General features: G+C 33.4%; 2 protein-coding genes across 4 annotated transcripts; one reads left to right on the top strand and one right to left on the bottom strand.

The window, feature by feature from the left end:
• Positions 1 to 5,400: 5,400 nt before the first annotated feature.
• On the bottom strand, positions 5,401 to 7,536 carry LOC115705621 (uncharacterized). Of its 2 annotated transcripts, XM_030633009.2 has the most exons (3): positions 7,422 to 7,536; positions 7,206 to 7,232; positions 5,401 to 6,684 (listed from the first exon to the last, which is right to left on the bottom strand). In XM_030633009.2, exon 3 carries the CDS (start codon positions 6,679 to 6,681, stop codon positions 5,650 to 5,652), a length of 1,032 nt encoding a protein of 343 aa, XP_030488869.2. In that variant the 5' UTR covers positions 6,682 to 6,684; positions 7,206 to 7,232; positions 7,422 to 7,536; the 3' UTR covers positions 5,401 to 5,649. The 2 variants fall into 2 exon arrangements, with proteins under 2 accessions (XP_030488869.2, XP_030488873.2); XM_030633013.2 differs by lacking the exon at positions 7,206 to 7,232 and having other exon boundaries at positions 7,422 to 7,440.
• Positions 7,537 to 7,803: 267 nt separating this feature from the next.
• On the top strand, positions 7,804 to 9,432 carry LOC115705799 (dormancy-associated protein homolog 3-like). Of its 2 annotated transcripts, none has more exons than XM_030633015.2 (3): positions 7,804 to 7,941; positions 8,170 to 8,328; positions 9,039 to 9,432. In XM_030633015.2, exons 1-3 carry the CDS (start codon positions 7,827 to 7,829, stop codon positions 9,143 to 9,145), a joined length of 381 nt encoding a protein of 126 aa, XP_030488875.1. In that variant the 5' UTR covers positions 7,804 to 7,826; the 3' UTR covers positions 9,146 to 9,432. The 2 variants fall into 2 exon arrangements, with proteins under 2 accessions (XP_030488875.1, XP_030488874.2); XM_030633014.2 differs by having other exon boundaries at positions 9,032 to 9,432.
• The last annotated feature ends 6,147 nt before the right edge of the window (positions 9,433 to 15,579 follow it).

Genomic DNA, 15,579 nt, shown 5'->3' with positions numbered 1-15,579 from the left:
GAACTATGGTTTAATCCATTCACATGGAGTAACCTAAAGTTTTCTATTATAAGGACATAAAAGGAAATTTTCGTTAATAAGTCTATTCAATGGATTTAACAAAACTTCCTGTTCCTAGTATTATAGGTTTGAGTTTATCTAAACCTATGGCTTGTGGTATACCTGGTAATTACTTACTCTAATGCAAGCAACTTACTTTAGTAAGATACTGAAGCATTTTCTTTAAATGGCAATCTATAGAAGCTTCACAACTTCTAAGCATAGATTTTATTTATCTAAGGAAAAGTCTTAACTATTCCAGAAAAGATAATGCCATGAAAGAATTTCTTAAATCAACAGTGAGAGGTCTCAGATATGCTTTAGTATGCCTTAGACCAGACACCTGCTGTTGAGTGGGAGTAATGAGTAGGTATCAGATTAATCCAGGAGAAGAACATTGGAAGACAATCAAGTAAATTTTAAGATTAAGGAGAGGAACTATATGTTAGTCAATAAGGGTGTGTTTAAAACTCTTAGACTACACCACATCAGATTTCGAGACTTGCCTTTGTGCTAGAAAGTCTGCTGATAAGATGGTGATTACTCTGGGGTGGAATAGTGATTTTGGAGAAGTGTAAAAACCTATCTGAAGTCTCTTAGTCTACCAGAGAGAGACTGAATGTTAAAGTTGCAGGAAAGGTACTTATTCAGTCTAAGGAAAGTTCTATACAATTGTGGCACCGTTCCAACTTGTCTTAACTACTAGTGTTATTTCCTGAATAACCAAAAGTAGTTGCCAAAGGTATAGAATCCAGTATCCCAAAAGAGTAGACATATAGAGAGAAATTTCACAATGTAAAGGATTTTGTGATTAAGGGAAAGTAATGGTGGAGAAAAGGTTGTGGTTAATTCAACCTGTCAGATCCTATTACGAAGAGTTTACTACTACTACTACACTTGATTTGTATATCAAGGTGTTGAGATTATTTGAAATGCACATTTTGTTTTATATTAGTGCAAGTGGGAGTTTGTTAGGTTTTGTGCCCTAAATAAAACCCATTTCAATATAATCAGATTTACTTATTAATAAAGATCAGAAATAATATTTTATGTTGCATGGTTCACATGATTTATTTCATGATTATATATATAATGTATGAATTCTATTTAAGTCCAAAACGTATAAATTTGTTAATGATTATAGTGTTGTCAGCACAGTGGAATATAATCTTAATTATATGTTCGAAAGTTTATTCCCTGATTTGTCAGAACACTGGATTTAGACTGACATGGTATAATCAGCGATAGGTATTCTTACACCTTGGAAAAGTGTTATGTCATTTCCAGGACATTGGCAAAGTTTACCAGTATCGGATGTATGGGGTATACATCGGAAGGGACCGATATTGAACTTTGATTAGATATATTAAAACTTACCGTAATATATATTCAATTCAATATCACCTGTTGATCCTAGATCAAATGATCTTACTCCTGATATGGTTAGGTTCGATCTCACGAGTACTATACATGTTCTTTGATTTGTTAGTTAAGCCTAATTTTGGGTCAGGGTGATACGTACATTTTGGGAACATGATAGTATAATTGAGTGGGAGCGCTACCATAAACATGGAGTCTATAACTTCTATAGGAATTTAGAAGTGAAGCGATGATATCCTTCGAGCTTGGCTAAATAGAGATAAATGGTGGAGATCTCATTTCACTTTGCTGAAATATCATTTATACGGAGCTAAGTGTTTTAAGGATAAAATACATTGAAGGTGTAACGGTAACTTAATGCCTTTTAAATGTAGATCATCTATTAGAGAGTCATTGATCACATTAGGATATAACAATGGATAACTAATGACGTGTCTACATCATGGAACATATAGAGCGTTCTATATGACTGAGAGTGCAATTCCAAGTTCTAAGTGTGGATTCAATAATGAATTAATAAGTTAGGGAATTTACTTGGTAAATTCGGTTCGACTTATTGGAAGCTCGGTTATATAGACCCATGGTCCCCATACTAGTTGAGACCATACTGCTTGTAAGACTCAGTTAATTGATTTTAATTAATCAATTATAATTCTAAAGTTAGACTATGTTTACTTTATGAATTTTCACTAAGCAAGGGCGAAATTGTAAAGAAAAGAGATTCTAGGTTTATTTATTAATTAAGAGACTTTACATGTCTAAATTAATAAATATTTTAAATGGCAATATTATTTAATAATTATTTTTAAGTTATTAAATAATTAGAATTGGCATTTAAATGGTTAAATTAGAAAATTGGCATTTTTGAGAAAATGGGTATGAAAAATAACAAAATGGTAAAATTGCAAAGTAAGGCCCAATATCCCTTGTTTGGCCGCCCACTATGCATAGCAATTACAATTTATAGTTTTCATTATTTTAATGTCATACAATTCTAACCTAAACCTAAAAGGCATTCTATAAATAGAAAGTAATGGCTTCAGGAAACAACACACAATTGCATCTCATTCTTTTCTGAGAGAATTCTTGAGCCGCCACTTTCCTCTCTCTTTTCTTCTCTTCTAAATTTCTAAATTCCTTGAGTGAGTGAGTAGTGCCCACACACATCAAGTGGTACCTCAATCATAGTATGTAAGACTATGGAAAATCAGCATCAAAGAAGGAGAGAAAGAGATCCAGATTCAGATCTTGATAATGCTCTGCTACAGAAAGGAATCAAGGGCTAGAGATCTGAATGGAAGGAGTCATTATATTCCGCTGCACCCAATGTAAGATTTTCTTAAACTCTTATGTGTTTATTTCATTGTTTTAGAATTCATATTAGGATGTTAATTAAACATACTTGGTAGTAAATCTAGATCCTGGTAAAATATTTCCAACAGCTTTAGCTTCGCTTGCTCTTGTAAATAAAATTGTATCATCCGCGAACATTATGTGGGAATTAGGAGAAGCCAATCTTGCAATTTAAATTTCGTGAATTAAACCCTTACCTTCTGCTCTAGATTAAAGTTTGGAAAGAACTTCTTTACAAAGGAGAAAGAAAAAAGGAGAGATAGGATCTCCTTACCTCAACCCCCTTCTTGGAACAAGTTTTTTTAAGAGGACTCCCATTGAGAAGGACCAAATATGAAACAGTGGTCACACATGACATAATGTGCATGTAACTCGTCTCATCAAATCCATTTGTAATACGAACTTGATGAAGCAAAGACCATTCCACCCTATCATGAGCCTTGTGCATATCAAGTTTGATGGCCATAAGGCCACCTTTTCCTTTTCTCCTTTTAATCTTGTGAACTATCCGTTACTCAAAATTGTAAACTACGCAAGTGTATGTATTGACTAGTACTCACACAGGTGAGAGGTCGAACCACATAAAATTAAAATTGAATACTACCAAACTAGATTTATATTTTTATTTGGCTAATCGAAATAATTGTGACAAGAAAAATAATTAAACTTGACAAGAAATTTTAAAAAATAGCTTTTAATGATGTTTAAATATGGATAAGATATTAAGAATATGAATCTTGTTATTTTAGTTATCCAACTGGTAATGTAATTTATCAATTTTATGTCTTTAAGTGATGACAAATTATAGAAATAATCTTAACTCTTCTCAAATCATTAAGATCCTAAACCATATGTTATCTATTTTCTTCTCTAAATAAATTAACATATGATTTGCATTAAGTAATAATCTAGATGTCACACATGCTATGTAAATACTCTCGTTTTACATTAAAACTTATGTTTATTCTATTAGAGCATTCTTAGTATTCACTTCTTAGATTTTATATTAGGATCTTAATAAGATGACAAGTCTGAAACATGTATTAAAATAAATAAGAACAAATCACAACAATTCAGAGAAGAAAACTAACAAATCACATTAGCTAAACTAGAATAACATCAGTCAACATTCATCATATCCCTAAATTGAGAAATTAGTTCATAATTTCTAAATTCAAACCCATAATCAAACTACAAACAGAAATCAACACAAGAAAATAAAAAGGAAAAAGAAAGAACTAGATGGGGAAGTTGATATAGGTCGCCACACTTGCTTCTTTAACCTCTTTCTTTGTTTATAGGGTTCTATTTCCTAATAATTTGCTTGAAAACTCGAAATCTTTTTATAGACATCAATTTTTACAACTCAAAATGGTCAAATTACAAAATTGTCCAAAAATCACGTTCGTGCCTATGGTCGCGACCACGAAATGCCTAGTCGCGACCATGTGTAAAGTCGAATTTCCTTGCCCCTGCCCAGTTGGCTAATCGTGACTACATAATGGCCTAGTCGTGACCAGTTATTTCGTCACAACTATGGTTCTTGCTGGTCAGAATTAGCTAAGGAACTTAGGCATCGAATTTTTCTTCACTTTTAGCTCGTCTTGTCCTAATGTCACTTGACAGAATTTGTACTTTAACATCTCGGGAACCTAAAATTAAGAAAATCAAGCGTAAAAATATTCTAAATGGTTATATTAAAGAAGAAAAATAACTCAAAAACTGATTTGAAACTTAGGCTAAAAATAGCCTAACACTATCTCTTGAGTGAGAATAGAGGATTCTGCTATCCACCTCCGAGTATGAAACTAGATTGAAGAGGGGTAACCAACATCAATGCCCCCAATATTGAATACAAATTTAGATAGCTATCACAAGTCTCTTGTCGTTGCCTTAAACTTAGGTTTTACCGTTAAAAGCACTTGAATTTTATATTTTTTAACACTTAACCACAAAAATAAAAAATTTGACAAACCTACTGAACTCAACATTTATCGTTAAAATTTTAATTTTTGTAGTTAAGCGTTAAAAAATATAAAATTTAATAAATTTTGCCGCTAATATTCTTAAAAAAAAATAAGAATACACTGACAAAATAAGTGAACGAAAGTTGAATAGTAAACCAACACATTTATATAGAGTTATACAGATTATAGATTGTGTTTTTGTAAAGTAAGGAGGAGACATTCATAGTGAGCATGATTTTAAAATAATAGATTGGTGCTTTAATTTTTTGGTAGTTGAAAAGCAGTTTTATGAAAATATATTATTTACAAAAAATATCTGTATGTATAATAAACTTGAAGCTTTTCTATTTTTTCCAGCAAAGCTTAAAATTTCTAAACAACAATTTTTTTGAGAAAACAAAGGTTTAAATCTTCTAAAATAAATAAATAAATGACACAAGAAAGAAAGAAAAAACAAAAAGGGTCACCACCACAAAAATGACACTACTTCAGTTTTTGTGAGTGATGAGTTAGACCAAAATGAAACAATCACATCCGAGTCAAAACTTCACCCATGAGATGCCAACGATAAAGAAGTTGGCTTCTTTGGCCTCACTGCCTGAGCAAATTATTATAGATAAGAAATCATTTCACCTAGTATTTTTATGAATCTGTCACTGAATGATACCCAAAATCCACAGCATTATATATAACATGTTTTTTCTTTAATTTGTCGAAATCCTTGTCTCTGTATCTACTCTAGTGTGAGATGTATATTACATAAAAATAAGTAAGATTTGGGGTGATCAAACCACACTTTTCTTCTACAGACTTACAGCTTAAAACATTACAAAAGTACAGATAACAAGAATAATTGAAGACATCCAAATCCATAACTGTTTCAAGTAGAGTTGGAGGATGCCAAATATGACTAATCATCAACAGAAGAAGCCACTTTCTGACGAGTACGAGCAGTGAAGCCAGCAAACCAAGCGACCCTCATCAACTGCATACCAAGGATTAGAACCCACCAGGACACCAGGCCTCTAATTGTATGCATCATCCAACCAGGTGCACTAAGTTCAGCTCCCAACCTTAAACCCCTCATTAGCTGCAACAAACGGTAAGCTTCATACACAACAGGGGTCACCAGCCAAACTGGTGACTGCCAATGCCATGTCAGCATCTCTGTCAGCATCTGTACAAAGAGCAGTAAAAGGTAGGGACCCAATAAAACTGCAAATGTAATGAATGTTAGCTGAGGTTGGAGGAATCCCTTATGTGAGCCATAAATCATGATTAGTGGGATGATGAAGCCGGTTGCAATAGCAACCATGTTCCAGAACTTGTAACTAAATGGAGGCTTGCTTTTGCAAGGTTGCATTGCAAGCTTTGGCCGAGCAAGAGAGTCAGCCATGAGAAGGAAAAGGGTTGCACCAATGTTGAATATGCAATCAAGCCCAATCAGGGAAAGCAAGCTGGCTATGTTGGGGCCAACAAATATGGAAGATATAGGTAACCACAATGTTGGAGCCATGCCTGTAATGAGGAGAACAGAAGGGCCTAAAAGCCACATTGGCCATTTGAGTAACTGAAACTGATTACTTGAGCTGTAAATTTTTTCACTGCTGGCTTCAGATGTTTCAGTTGTGTTTTCAGAACTCAATGTCTCAAAAATGTTGGCAGTTTTCTTCAACAAATTATTTTCTCCAGTTTCTTCAGTTGGGGCGTGTGTAGCTGAAGAGGTCTCCCAAAGACTCAGTTTGGTGCAGCTAATGGCAGAATGCTTTATGTGAGAGTTTGAGGATGTGAGTAGACGAAAGCCATTTGAGGGTCTCAAGAAGTTGAAGCTTCTGGAGTTGACCCTAGGAAGAGTGATGGACCTGATGGTGGTTGAAAATGATGGCACAGTTACTGAAGCCATTCTTTGATTCAGAACACCAAGAGAACCACTACTTTTCATTGTCTAAACAAGCAGAGCTGAAAAAGAAAGAAGGAACAGAAAATAACAGCAAATTAATCATGTTGGAAAAAGAAATGATAACAAGATTACATAACATACACATTTATAATATTCTTTAGCTTTGACTCTTCTGAATTTCAGATTCTCTGTAAATGTAACCATATTTCTATAACAACAAAATCATATAAAGTTCCAATTTTCACATGTATATATACTTATAAATTCCACTAAATGCCGTAACTCGTGTTACAGAGGGAAGAAAATGTCGTATTAAAAAGAAGGGGTCGTACACTTCCATTGTATATATATAAAAATGAGATTTTATGTCGTTTTCTGAAATTGAAGTCGTATCAGTGATCTACAGAGAAAAAAGACGTTTAATTCTTTGCCCCAAAAAGGAAAGCTGAAGAAATTAAAGTGCCACATACAATAGTTGTGGTAAGACAAATGAAAACTGCATGAAAGCAGAAAACGATGTGGTATGTAATTAAATAAGGAGAAAATAGATGTCGTTTAAGAGATACCTGAGAATTGAATATACAGGTGTATCGCTGCAAAAATCAGAACTCAATTTGTATTGGTAAATTAGATTTCAACTAAAATTAGTTTATATATTATATAATATAAACAGAAAACATAAATTAGCGGGAGGTGATTGAGATGAAAAATAAATAGGTATGTGGGAAACCTCAAAACAATTCAGAATCAGAAAATTAGAGAGATTGAAAGTACAAAGCTACCTGTTCCTTCCGCCATAGCTGAGACTCGATCAGATTCTAATGGTGAAATTAATTCACCGTTTATTTATATTTATCCGCCATACCTGTTCCTTTGCCCTTTCAACCAGCCGTCGGGGCCCACCTGTCATATCGCTCTTATCCTAATTACGTGCTAATCGATCCACTTGCCACGTCCTTACACAGCCCTTGGATTCATCTAACGGCTCACGACCATTCCAGATCCCAAAACTTGCTCGACCTTTAACGCCCCTAACCTCTCGAAATTCCCCATTAAATATCTCTGCTACTCTTTGTAGCTCCCTCCTCTATTCTGGGTATCACTCTACACAGAGCTCGAGATCTCTTTCGGGATATTAGCCGCTTTTTCGGTCTCTCAGTCTCCTCTTAAAAACTTACGTTAACCATATGGGCCTACTTGACCAGCTTTGGGACGACACCGTCGCCGGACCTCGTCCGGAGAACGGTTTAGGAAAGCTTCGAAAGCATTCCACCTTCAGTTTCCGGTCTAATTCGGGCAAGGGTACGGCCGAGTTGGTGGCTTATTATTAGAACAAAGATCTTAATAAATAATAATACTCTACTGCTACTATTACTACTACTAACAATTATATTAAAAATGATCGGACGGCTTAGATCTACTGTCATCTCTATATATTTACATATTTAATTTTAACTTAAATGGAAGCTATATTTCAAGTACGAGGGGAATTGTGTTAGATTAATAATTGGTGTTTTTTAATTTGATTAGGATCTGACGGTGGAAACGTAAGATCGTACGGTGAGGATCAGCCGGAGGAGCCGACGAGAGTTACGCGGAGTATTATGATAGTAAGACCACCAGCGAGCCTGAGCGGTTCGCCTCCGGTTTCGCCAGCTGGATCAACTCCTCCAGTGTCGCCGTTTTCTGGTAAGTTTAATGAAATGACCTAATTGCCCCTGTTCTATTTACTTGGAAGACTTGTTCTCTCCATTATTTAGGGGAATGCATTATCTGTGTAATCAGTCTCTTTGAACATCCAGGAAGGGTCGTTTTGTCATTTTGTGATGCTGTCTACTATTTAGTGGATAATAGTGTAGTGTTAGGAGGATGCATATAATAATTACACTCTTACTGAAATGATGTTTTTACCCTTTTGACGTAATACACTTTAACACTATATGCATGACAATTAATATATTTATGATTATGACCATTTGGTGGGATATGGAATAGATTGGTATGATCCGAATCACTTGTTTTCAATAGCGGCCACATTAACACTGAAAGTGTTCATAATTTATTGTCTGAAAGATCAAATTTTGTTTTAATTGGGTTGGTTGTACATATATATATATCTATATTATAAGCCACTGGCAATATATAAGATAAATCCCATTAATTATCTCGACACAAATTCTGATTTTGAGTTGAACTATTCACGAGTGTGTAGTTGTGAATTGTGATGAATATTACTGAAGAAATACCCTTGTCTGAGTTTGTTCACCTAATTATTTTTATTTTAATATTTCAATATTTAAACATGGCGAGTTTGGATGTATAAACAAAAGAAATGATTATGTATATTGTGGGTTTGCTAAGAAATGGTGGAACTCATTGAATGTTTTGTTAGGAGGCAGAGAGTCGTTTAGGTTTCGAAGAAAGTCAGCATCGGATGCGTACGAGAAAACAGGCGAAGTTGGACCCAGAAGCAGCCCTCCTCCTCCTTACGACGTGTGAAATATAATGATGATGATATGATTATCACAAGATCATGTTTTGCAGTTCCAAATCAAACGACTGAGAATGTCACTTAACTACTATAAATAGGTAGCTGTGTTGTGTTTGTCTCTGTGTTTTGGATGAGGAGGCTGTGTAGTTTGTTATATATATATAATTTATATGATGACGATAATCATGATGATGATGTGAGATATGGGCTGTTTGCTGTACCTATATCGGAGTGTAGGGTTGGGTTATTATGTACTACTTTTGTTCGATCGAAATCTCTGTATATATCGGTTTTTCCTTCTATTGTTTTTTTTTTGGTGAAATTCCTTCTAATACTCGTTTGTGTAATGATTTTGTTTCCATCTATGGTATGATGGGGAAATAGTAATGATGATGATAATATATTAGGAGTGTTAGTACAAATTACTCAACTCAATTCAATCCACACCAAAAAAATTAAATATCCACTAGAAAAGAAATAATATTGATTTTCATCAGATAAAATAGTCTCCTCAGATCTTAGCCACACCTATATAATTAAAATTAAATTTATAATTAATATTTCAAAGTATAAAAAACTACAATATTAAAATTAAGTACATGCAGTCCAAATATATTTCATAATTTAATATATCACTGCACACAGCAAAAATATATTTAAGAACAAATAATTATTTAAAAAAAAAAAGACTAAAAAATAAAGAACAAAGAAAAGGAATTAAAATGTTTAATTTTAATGCTGTGATCGTGTTTATGTGTTGAAACTAATTTAATTTTTCCCATTAGTCTTGTCTTTTGATATGGTTCTTTAGTCTTTTCTTTTTAGTTTTTCTCATTAGTCTTGTCTTTTGACATGGTTTTTTAGTCTTTTCCTTTTAGTTATTCTCGTTCGAGTCTTGTCTTTTGGCATGGGTTGTGTAGATCAGAATCATTATGGTGCTATGGTAGAAACATTCAAGAAGGGGAATATTGGATGTGTTCAACCCGAAATTGCTGAGATAATAAGCATTAAAGAAGCATTGAGTTGGATTGCAACTCATTCGTGGGATAGAGTCATGTTGGAAACAAATAGCTTGGTGTGTGTCCAAGCGATTCAGAGCGGTATTTTTAAGCCTTTACAGTTTGGTCTTATTGTTCAAGATGTTCGAAATTCGCTTTTGGCTTTATCCTTTATTGATTTGTGTTTTGTAAAACGATCTGCAAATAAGTTGGCTCATTGCTTGGCAATAGACTCTTGTTTCTCTACAGGTCGTGTGCTTCAGTTGGAGGACTGTTCCTCTGAAGTGCGTTCTATTGTTTTGAACGAATTTATTTATTAATAAATCTTATGATTTTTATTCAAAAAAAAAAGAATTAAAATTAATTTATTAAAATAATTGTTTAAATTTTTGATTAAAATTTTGTAAAATATTACTAATAGATACTACAATATCCTATGATGTGTTATTCCACATGTTAAATTTTTTTTAATCCATTTACTCACATAAACTCATCTATAATTTCTATATTTTCTATATTGATTATTAAAAAAAATTATAAATTTCTTGTGGCAAACCCCATTAAAATATTATTATGGTGGACACATTTAATCTATATAATTTTTGTTTTGTATTCATTATTTTAACGACCATTTGATCTATATACTGGAAACAGTTTCTAAAATTCTAGTTTCAAGCTTTATTCTCAGAGCTGGGAACCATATATCCAAATGCTTTAAAAATATATGATGATATTTCCTCTCTATAAAATACATATAAACTCAAATTCAATTGTGGTAATAACAATAACAACAAATACTATTAGAGTTGGTCTCACATTGCTAATATGTGGAAATAAATTGTCATATATAAGATCAATGGGCTACTCCTTCCATTGCCGATTGATTTTGAGATGGAACCTCATTCATCTTATCCCAAATTCTAACATGGTATCAGAGCCACTTGTGATTCGTTGTGAGCCCAGTGCCATCCAAAAAGATACTTCTGATGTCTCCCATTTAACCTCCATTTGGGACCTTTCAGCCAATGTGTGCCAGTTTCAGTGTTGAGGTCTTTGACCTATTTCAAAATCCACAAATTTTCTAACATGTACACCCATAAATTTCTCGATATTTGGCCTTGTGGGATTCTTTCAAATGTCACGTTCGGCCTTGTGGCCTCTTAAAGGTCGTTTGTTATACCCACACTTTTCAGGCCAAAACGTGAGGGTGTATTAAAGTTAGTCCCACATTACTTATGTGTGGAAATAAATTGTCCTATATAAGATGAATGGGCTAGTCTTCCCATTGCCAATTAGTGTTGAGATGGAAATCCATTCACCTTATCCCAAATTCTAACATGGTATCAAAGCCACTTGTGATCCGTTGTGAGCCCAAATGCCACCGGTCCAAAAAACTGTTTGTGATCTGTTGTGAGCCAAAGTCCTGCGAGCCCAAAAAGATACTTTCGCTGTCTCCCTTCCATTTGAGACTTTTCGGCCAAGGTGTGCCAGTTTCTAATATTGGGTCTTTGACCTCTCTCAAAAATCCACAAATTTACTGACATGTACACTCACAAATTTCTCGATATTTGGCCTTGTGGGATTCTCTCAAATGTCATGTTCGACTCTGTGGTCTCTTAAATGTCGTTTGTTATACCCACACTTTCCAAGCCCAAACGTGAGGAAGGTGTATTAGAGTTAGTCCTACATTGCTAATGTGTGAAAATAAATTATCATGTATAAGATGAATACGCTACTCCTCCCATTGTCAATTGGTTTGGAGATGGAATCGCATTCATGTTATCCTAAATTCTAAAAAATACATATTAAAATAAAAATAAACAAAGAGAATAAAGTTTACCCAAGATCTTCACATTTGGTAAAGATAAATTCCAAAAAAAGGCCCATTTCCAAGCTTCGCACTTTTAACTTATTTTTGGGCTAGACCCAACTTAAAGGCCCACCTTTGAGGCAACTTAAAGGCCCACCTTGATAATGAGGAAATTACACAACAAAAACCAAAAAAAAAAAAAACTTTTGAATAAAGCTGGAAATATGGGTAGGAATCCTAAAGAAAAAGATAAATATGGGATTAAGCTATTTTGGGCCCGTTTGGGGTGGCTTTTAGAAAAGTTAAAAGTGCTTTTTGAGAAAGCTATTGCTTAAAATGTGTTTGGCAAAATTAAAAAAATAGCTTTTTTTAAAATTTAAGCTAAAATTATAGCTTTTACTTAAAGTTGGCCCACACCAACTTTTAGATTTTAGCTTTTACGGGAAGCTAAAATTTAGGTTTAATGAATTTTTTAGTTGACCCAATTACCCTCATTCAAATTAAAAAATTATCATTTTACTTAGGATTTTTTTTTTCATTCGTAAAATCCAGAGATAGACTGCGGCTCCTCACCTTTACTCATAGGAGTCTTCTCGAGTCCCGATCTGCACGCCGCCGTTCGCCAACTCCATCATCAACAACTCTGCCTGATCAAGGTTTGTCTCTCTTAACTTTTCCACTTTAATGCCATGAAAATATTTTTTTTTTATCTTTTTCTCCTATCGAATCAATTTTTTCTTCACAATTTCCTCTGGGTGTGTAAGAGTCAATTGCGTTACGTGAGAAACCACTCACAACGATGCGGGTTTTCCTATAAATATATAAGTTTGGGCACACTATTGTTATTGAAAAAGAAATTTAGGTTATAAATATATATTGGGATTAGGGGTTTTATCTCGTAAATATTAAGATTCTATCTTGTGACACCCATTTGAAGCATCAGAATTAGATGCATCAATGCCTATCCCACACTCTTCCACCATGAATTAGAAGTTTAAATTATTTATCTTTAAGCTGGGGATTTTAGTTTTGTTTGTCTCAGAATTATATTAGGCATTATTTATACATAAGGTGCAAGTAATGTTTAGTTGCTTGGGTTTCTTAGATGGAACAGTTTTGGGTGGAGAATTAATGTTTAAATCTTGTCTGCTTAGATATAATTATGCCGTACAAGTGGGGTCATCATGATATGCAAATTAGACATTACACATATGTTGCAAATTGTAGCTAAAGCCAACAGTGAAGCTAAACTTTAATGGAGTGTGCCTTTTGCAAGCTTCTGTTTAAAAAAAAATCGGCAAAAAAAGGGAATCTTGGTATCGGTATTGGTCTCAAAAAATCGAGTCTCTAGTATACTGGTATTGGTATTTTAGTGAGTACATTTTGTGCCAATTCAAATTGTTTAGTGTTATTGCTTACTTTGTTTATTTTCTTTGTATTGACAAAGTCATATTGAGTAACAGTAACAAACACTTTAATCCAAAAAAAAAAAAAAAAGAATACTAATACATCATATCAAGTGTTTACATTACTTTGGTCACTCTTTAAATTTTTTAGGTACCCAAGTAGAATAAATGATGATGAAGCTTTCATCATAATTATTGTATGTCTTTCGTGTTAAATTAGTCTTTAGTTTTATCACTGATTATTTTAGTTTTTACTTCTTAATAAAACTTATTATTTTAATTTAATTAGATGGAGAAAGAAAAAAATATTTGTACTAAAAGTGATGTAGCAGTACCATGAGGTAAAGCAATATGGAATTCTGAGAGTGTGAATTTTTTCTTGGAATTCTGTATCAAAGAGGTTGATGATGGACATCGTCCTACTACTTATTTAGATAAAATTGGATATCTAAACTTGATTACAAATATGAAAAAAGCAACTGGAAGAGATTACACTAGAGCCCAACTGAAAAATAAGTGGGATGGATTGAAAAATGAATGGAAGCTTTGGAAGCAACTCAAGGGAAAAGAAACTGGTTTAGGATGGAGTATGCAAAAGAATACAATTGATGCAACTGAAGATTGGTGGAATAGTAAATTACAGGTACATTATAATCTTGTTAAATATTTATATAAAACTAAAAGACTTTTTTATACATGGTACATTTAATTAACAAAATTCCTTTTGTAGACTCATCACGATGCAAAGTTTCGCATTCGAATTGAACCGAGTAGAGGAAAAATTAGATAGGATTTTTATGAACACTGTTGCTACAGGAGAGCATGCTTGGACACCTTCATCTGGAATAATTCCATCTGCGTCTGAAAAGCCTTTTAATGATACTGAAACCTTACATGAACAACTTGAGAGCAGTGATGATGATCTGGAGACGCCTAATATTGATAGATTTTCTAAAGAGAAAATTAGCAAGAGATCAACCGAGCCACTTGAGAAACAAAATAAAAAGGTGAAAAATGAAAAAGGGAAAATGAAGAAGACGAGACTGTAATGATATTTGAACAAATTGGTCGCCTTCTTGATGCCGTGGAGACAAGAAGTATAAATATTGAAATAGGCTAGAAAGGAGAATAGTATTGCGAAGTTATGAAAATATTAAATTCTTTGCACGAAATCGAAAAAGAGAGCGGCTTGTATTTATTTGCAACTCGCTTGTTTATATCATGAAAGAGAAGAGAGAGATGTTTGTTTCATTGGAAGAACTGAGTTGATGCTTACTTGGCTCGGGAATGAGTATACTACGGAATACTTATAATGCTTAAATCATTGTAGAATAGTAGTATTTATTTTTTAAACTTTGTGTTATGACTTTAATATATGTTTGTTATGTTATTTCTTCAATTGTATTTGCTCTCAAGACTTGGTGTTATTACTATTTAAAATAAATATGCTTTATTATTTTGTTTACTTGTATTTGCTATGAAAACTCTATGGCTATTTGATATCTTTTTCATATATTTTTTTTAATATTTACAGGTTTATTTTAAATTAAAAATAATGGCAGACACCGATGACGAGATTGAGTTACAATCGGTGTACGTAGCTACATACCTTGTTCGGCATTATTATACAACATACATTGAAAAGACTCCTTGTATGAATTCTTCTCAAGCTGGTCATATGTGGTTGATGGAAATATTACAAGGAAATGAAAGTAGATGTTATAGAATGTTTAGGATGGAGAAATATGTTTTTATTAAATTATGCAATGAACTGGAAGCTAATTATTGTTTCGAGGGTTCAAAAAGGATGTGTACTCTTGAAATATTAGGAATGTTTTTATTTACATTAGGTCACGGCGGCATTTGAAGCAGGTGCCAAGAGCGATTCGCACTCGGGCGGAAAGTAGTTAGTCGATATTTCAACAAGGTTTTAGATGTTTTATGTCATATGAGTATAGATGTATTAAAACCACCGGACCCGGGAATTTAAAGATGTTCCTGTAGAGATATTGAAAGATTCTAGATATATGCCTCATTTTAAGGTAAGTCATACTTTAAAATTATATATTTTTTTATTAATTTTTTTCTCAAGCTAGAGTATAATTTTATAATCTGGTATTCTTTTTCTAGAACTGTATTGGTGCAATAGACGGTGTACATGTAAATGCCGTAATTCCACCTGAAGATCAAGTACCATTTGTTGGTAGAAAAGGGGTACCAACTCAAAATGTTATG

Source organism: Cannabis sativa, chromosome 1, assembly GCF_029168945.1.
Source record: "Cannabis sativa cultivar Pink pepper isolate KNU-18-1 chromosome 1, ASM2916894v1, whole genome shotgun sequence".
Lineage (NCBI taxonomy): Eukaryota > Viridiplantae > Streptophyta > Magnoliopsida > Rosales > Cannabaceae > Cannabis > Cannabis sativa.
The sequence above is the reverse complement of the archived record's forward strand: the minus strand, read 5'-3'. Positions and strand labels throughout refer to the sequence as shown.